Genomic DNA, 7186 nt, shown 5'->3' with positions numbered 1-7186 from the left:
CATACGTAGTAAGTACAGAGCGTCTGCAAGGTAGACCTAGAGGCCGCTGGATCGATGAAATGATAAAGTTCTGCGGAAGTACGTGGCAACGCAATGCACAGGACCGAGAGAAGTGGAAGCAGCTTGAAGAGGCCTTCATCCAGCAGTGGATAGATTCAGGCTGATGATGATAATGATGTCATATTTATAAAGGTCAACATAATAAATGTAGGTAGATTGCAATAAAATAGTATTTAAAATAGATTTTAATAGTTATATTTATTAATCGGTACCTACATCTTTTTTTCTATAATAAGTTTTGACGAATACCAGTATTCGATAAGAAATACCGAAATACCGGTATCGATATATTCATTCGGTATTGCAATCCCTAAATACATAAGAAAGATAAAAATTCCTTACTGCATTCTTGTGGATTCAATGATTCTTTATATTGATGTTTGCAACGGCAGATAGCATTCCGACACTCAGTTCGTTCAATTTGCTGTTCTACGTAGCATTCAGGAGTCTTTGTGCAAAGTTTTCCTAGTTCTGAAATTAAAAAAAACACATATTAAACACTCTCGATACTATATTACGAGGCTATGAGCCAGTGGAAGATGGTTCCATGACAAAACAGAACAGTGACAAAACAGGACAGTGACAAAACAGAACAACGATAAATATAACTATGACCTTTCAGGAAAAATATAAATTAACATTGAAATTGTCCTATCTCTATTATGTTGATAGATTTTCAATAGCACAGATTTTCAATACGCCATAATAAATCAAATTATATACCTAATTTCTGCATTCCTAATCGCTAGAAAGCCTCAAATAATCGGGACTTTGCCGGCAAGCTTAGGATATCTCTTCTTAGCGGCCCACATGCTCGTCGTAGGTCAAAATTGAGTTTTTATTGTATTTTCAAATCATGATCCTGGACACTCCTTAAACGTTGTAGATAATCTATTTATATAATTTTGAAGCCTTATTATCCTTTATAGTTATTTTAAACATTTGATGACTGCATAAAGTATTTTTGTTATATAAAATAGTATTCTTTTAAACCTCTCGCTCTAATGTTTTAGAATATAGTCATATTTCGGTACATAACTGTGCAGTGGTGTTGAGATTTTTTACATTTATTAATTTTTAAACGCATTTACCGCCCACTTTTGTATCTCTGTTAGTAGTACAATTTTCTAACCGCCCACCGGTTCCACAGTAATGGTGATTTATAAAGTAAGGAAGTAACTTTACTTTATAAATAGTATATAAGAGTTACAGCAAGTTAAAGCATATAATAATAATTACTTACCAAATACTTTATGTCAGACTTTCGCTAAGTTTGGCAGAATAAATCTTTATAAAACAACTTACTGTAGTTAAATCTATCTTTTATTTATACATTACATACATAGAAGCATGAAGTCTGATGAAATTTCATTTAATGAAAATGTTTTTACAACCCCTACCGACCACAATGAAAGCTGGAACGCCTACTAGTGGGCGGTAGGGACCAGGTTGACTACCCCTACCTTAAATAGTGCATACTAAGCTTTGTCAGTCAAATGTTTGTTTTCATTGAACTAAGAGTACAATTTGCATTATAGTGTTGATTGATTTTTAAAATTCAATTTAAACCCTGCCTGATCCAAGGCCATTGTAGATAATAGGCAATAAATATTCGTTTATCTATAAAATATCAATAATTATGGCATCAAAACATACATAATTTTACGTATTTTATAGATAGAAGAATATTTTTTATCGATTATGGTTTGGTTAGGTAGGGCTTAATGAATTTTAAAAAGCTAACAAACATCATCTGCAAAGGATACCAAAACTATTATGGTTTGATTTAGCTACATTTTAATTAATTTTTAAGATGTAACTAACAATATATGTAGGTCTATTCTTAACTGTTATCACTTTAGCACGTTTCCGTTATTTTCATTGGTCCAAATTAATACAGAAGGTATTCTATAAACATAATAGTTATCGGCGGCTATCTCTAAATTCATTATACGGCGAAATGTTAGGTTGGTAGACCCAAGCGGATAAAGCCGAACACAAGAATTTTGTATTGATACGTCAGACATATCAACATAACCTACCATTTTATTAGTCATGTCATATCAAATGCAGTTCAATAGTCGAATCTTGCATCTAAATTCTCAATATTATGTAAAATTGACGCACTCTGTCTCGTTCTCAAAAGGTTAGCACGGCCAAGAGAGGGGCTGCACTTTTTGATAGTTCAGACGGTTAACTTTTTTACATAGTTAACCCCCAGAATACGTAAAGTAATAAAATGTGATATTATATTTAGGTATTAGGAACAATTAGCTCTTTTTGGATGTTAAGTGATTTGTTAGAATAAGCCTACTGCAATTTGATACCTACATAAAAACGGGAATGGGACGACTGGCATCCGGACAATTGGACGCCGCACTGTCGTAGACACGTGTAGACGAGGTATTTTAATCAGTTTCTATCTACTACTTAGTAATTTGAATTCATTTTACTCTTAACATAATTTATTCTTTATCGCAAATTGAGAATTACCATGCCTAATGCTTTATATAAAATAAAAAACTCTTTTTTCGTTGGAACTTAAACATAATATGCACGATTAAATCATTGTTTACGTCTGCATATTTACATTCTCACCAACTATTAAATCATAATTTAATCATTGAAATATAAATAATAATATTAAATATTTTTTTAAAGTACCTATAAGTACCTAACGTCTATTTATTTTCGAATTCCGTGGCTTCCAGTTGTCCGGTGCCAAATCGTCCTAGACCCATAAAAACAACCACAAAAATGGAATTAATGGGCGCTCAGGCTAATACGGCGTCCGACGGCGGTCTGATTTTTCTGCAGGAAACGTGTGAAAACTCGGTATTTTAAATTGAAATGGAATTTTGATATACTTACTTCAAATCACTAAGAATAAAAATATTATTAGGTAGATAAATAAAATGACACGATATTCAATACAAGTGAAAAAGACGCTTCTAGCGAAGTAGAATGCTAGAGAAGCCTCAAAATTCAACTAAGTCCCATAATAATGATAGTAACCATTGCTTACCTCCCTCCAGAAGCGAATCTTCGAGACAAATTCCTCGTAGCATATATTATGTGTCGCTAGATTTAAAAATCAGCCAAGTTCATAATAGATGAATAGGAGAAAAACAGCTTTTTGTTTTATCAAATACACATTCACAAGGGTGAAAGTTTATATTATTTCGAGTATAGAATATTTAAAATTAATAAATTCCACATTTTGATAATGCAGAAATGTTAGAAAGCAGTAGTTCTTCAGCAATTCACAAAAAAGTCAAAAATACCTAAAGGTGGACTTGGCTGATTTTAAAATGTAGCGACACATACCTAATGATGCCGGTTCCATGACAAAACCGAACAACGATAAATATAAATATGATCTTTCAGGAAAAATATAAATTTAATATTGAAATTGTCCTATCTCTATTATGTTGATAGATTTCTAATAGCACAGATTTTCAATACGCCATAATAAATCAAATTATATACCTAATTTCTGCATTCCTAATCGCTAGAAAGCCTCAAATAAACGAGACTTAACTCGGTGTTGCCGGCAAGCTAAGAATATCTCATCTTAATCACTATAATATGTTCAAAATGATTGGGTGACTAGGTACAACGAAATAATGACCTAACCTAACCTAACCTAAATAGATTCCACAAAAATTAATGTTTCATTTTTCCCCTGGCTGTTCTGTTTTGTCATTTTCTGTTTTGTCACGTGGATCGTAAAGATATAAGTAAAAAAATGATCTTAAAATACTTACGGATCGTTTTGAAACACTTTCCATCTCTCTCGTGGTGCAATTCAGTGCAGGAGCAGTTCCCGTTGCGGCATGTCGAAGCCGTAGATCCTCCCAGAGTTTCCCAACATTGCTCGTCCACTTCGCAAGAATCGCCAATCTGCACTGACACTGTGGTAATCGAAATTGCAACATCAGAACGGAGCATAATATATGGAGGAATGTCAATTATTATCCTTTTGGGAGAATCAATGTTTGTTTTTAACAAAAAGAGTCATGATGAGCTGTACGCGCTAATGCAGAGCTTCCCAACCGGTGTGCCACATGATTTTACCCAATGTTCTTTATAAGTCATGTAAATCCTGTTAAATAATATATCACATTAGCGTGAGGCTTGTACTTCTGCCAGAAAACAAGACATAGTCAGAGCAGCACCAAGCACGAGAATGCAATGCAATACGCTTGTTGCAAGTATAATCGGGCATAGCAATTGTAACAATAATCACATTGAACATACATAATTCTGAAAACACTCATGAGACAATATAGCCAAGCACAGGGCGCGAAATCCAAGAGACGCAGGTTCGATTCCTGCCGAGTGTCTTACTTTTTTCTAAAAAGATTTTTTCTATTGGCTATATTTTCTCGTGAGTGTTTTCAGATTTATGTATGTTCAATAATTAGAATGGTACATTCTTAAATCTTGTGAATTACTCGTTGAATAAAATAAATAGTTATTTAATAATCACATTTACCCTGCCTTATGAATCTGCTTGTATAAGTATTTATAGTTTTTTTTTTGCTTATATAAGAACAAAATATTGCATTATAAATCTGTACTTAGGTACACTTAGAAATTAATGGTGGATTATGAGAGAATAGTTTTTTACCTTTAAAGCACTCTTCTGGTGAGTTGTTGATATAACCTTCCATGCATTTGCAAACAGCCGTTCCGTTGACGTCGCAGAAACTATTTTCGACCAGGCATTCTGTGTCTTTGGTACAGTTTCCATCGATACCTAAATTGAAGTAAAGTAAAATTTAAGTAAAACTTACGTAAAGGTTAAGTAAAAGATGCATTAATACCAAAATGAGAATAGAGGAAAGGAACAGTATCTTGAGAAAGCTAAGCGGCAATACATGGGGAGCTCAACCACATACACTGAGGGTCTCAGCCCTTGTGCCTCAGTACGCCTGTCCGGTATGGCATAAGTCTGCACACACGAGACATGTGGTCACTGCGCTTAACTAAACCTGCCAGATCGTGACGGGGTGCTTGAAACCTACACCAGCTGTCACCAAAGTTCGCGTGCTTTCAGGAATTGCCCCTCTTCCCAATCCAACGCGAAACCGCAGCCCGAGTTGAAAAGGCAGCCCAAGAGAGGGACCCGCGACACGTCATGCATGGGTATCAAATGTGGAAAACAAGGCTAAAATCCAAAATAAGCTTTATGGAGGTAAGCCTAGCCTCTGAGGGTCTCAAAGATTGGGTAAAGCTTGCAGAGCATCTCCCACCTGGAGCCAGTCTCAGGTACCGTACATAGAAAGCCATAAATAGACTGAGAACCATTAGAGGGCGCACTCGAGACAACATGATGGGTTCTCCGATGAACAGACTTGCGAGTGTGGTGAAATGCCTATTTCCATGCAAGGCTTGCCCGGTAAACTGCAATTTTGACGAGATCCTACAAGTCGAGGAAAATGGTGTTGCCTTCGCCAACTTCTGGAGCGACAAATTGTAGCTATTGAAGATCCGATATGACGAAGAGTAAAAAATAAGTAAAAGTCAAGTAAAACCTAAGTAAAACTTAAGTAAAAGTAAAGTAAAACTTAAGTAAAATGTACGTACCTAAAACACATTTCATTGTTGTGTTGTCGACAAAAAACCCTTCGGTGCAGGAACATTTTGAAGATATGCATGCAGCATATTCTGTTTTTGTGCATTGCTCATTCAGCTGACATGTGTCTCCAATTCCTGTATGATGAATAATAGAGCTGAATGTTTATTTTATTTCACTACATGAGCCATTTTGTTAGAGTGCCTATCTCTGTAGCAGTGCTCTCGCAAATATTAGATGTTGTTTTTTTCCAATGCGTGTTTGATCCAGAGTAAGGACCCAATAGGTTGCGATTAGAGAATCCAATCCCGAGCCGAAATTCTGATCCCGGGATTTCGGGATTACAGTTTGACAATCCCGGGATTGGCTTTTTTCCATTGTTAGTATAAAAATTTTATATTTACAAATAACATTGATAAAATCGGAGTATAATATTTATACTATTTAAGACATTTATTGTTAATCTTGCATACGTTCAATCTTGGAAATACATAAGTTTAATGGAGTAAATAATATTGTAATATAAATGATAATGTGAATTTAATTTGAGATTGCTATTTCTGATAGTAAAGACTTAATGAATGGGTTAGCGAGATTTGAAATAGTAAAGCAAATCATGGTGTACTTATGTTCTTTCCGCTTCATAAATCTAATTAGTCAGCCAAATATGAAACTGCTTTAAAACGTATAAGATCATGGTGGAATTACTTTGTTAAAAGTTCGAAGCATTGTTTTTTTCGAATCTTTCTCATTTTTATTAATTTATGTGAAAAAATAAAATGAATCTGCAACTTACACATGGGTATAAATCAAACTTCATTCAAACTTTAAAAGTATTTTCGTTATTATTTTATTTTCCATAAAAATTGATAAAAAAATCAATCCCGAAAGATTCGGGATTATGTTTATCAATCCCGGGATTCATAGGTATCGAAAATAGCTTGGAATCCCGGGATCCCTAGTTGTGATGTTTCAGAAAGACGAAGTGCTACATTGACATCCATTCCGTTGTTTTGATTCATTTTTAATATTGACATGGCTTAAAAAGCCTTCTCACATAAACAATAAGTCGAAAATCTGGACAATAATTTAACGGATTTGTAACTCAGTGATGGTTATTCTTATTATTTTTTTAATGAGTGACAAAGTGACGAAAGGTGGAGGTAGGCTGTTAAAATCTGACATAAATAGTGCACACTAAACTTTATCAATCAAACGTATTTGTTTTCATTGAACTAAGACTACAGTGTGTAGATAGTGTTCGTTAGTTTTTTTAAATTCAATTAAACCCTGCCTAATCCTAACCATAGTAGATAATAGTAAAAAAATATTCATTTATCTATAAAATATCTAAAATTATGCCATTAAACAACACGTAATTTTAGTTTCATGAATTTAAAAAAAAACTACCTGATTACATAATTTTAGATATTTTATAGATAGAAGATTATTTTACAACGTTTTTCTTAGCTCGTATTCTTATTCGTCCGGTGGTTCTTTGTCCGGTACAAATCTTGCAATCGATTTTTAACTAACTTCCCGACT

General features: G+C 34.1%; 1 protein-coding gene across 1 annotated transcript in view; it reads right to left on the bottom strand.

Moving 5' to 3' along the window:
• Positions 1–500: 500 nt before the first annotated feature.
• The window catches only part of LOC147076332 (uncharacterized), a 43073-nt gene continuing 36387 nt past the window's right edge, over positions 501–7186 (bottom strand). Inside the window, exons 7-9 of the mRNA XM_085940420.1 lie at positions 4694–4822; positions 3824–3974; positions 501–531 (exon numbers count right to left, since the gene is read on the bottom strand). Of these exons, the coding sequence (XP_085796546.1) occupies positions 501–531; positions 3824–3974; positions 4694–4822 (311 nt within the window). The remainder of the gene's footprint in view (positions 532–3823; positions 3975–4693; positions 4823–7186) is intronic.

The sequence above is a fragment of the Rhyacophila brunnea genome, unplaced genomic scaffold (assembly GCF_057557595.1).
Source record: "Rhyacophila brunnea isolate RB1 unplaced genomic scaffold, BYU_Rbru_1.0 scaffold_13, whole genome shotgun sequence".
NCBI lineage: Eukaryota > Metazoa > Arthropoda > Insecta > Trichoptera > Rhyacophilidae > Rhyacophila > Rhyacophila brunnea.
The sequence above is the reverse complement of the archived record's forward strand: the minus strand, read 5'-3'. Positions and strand labels throughout refer to the sequence as shown.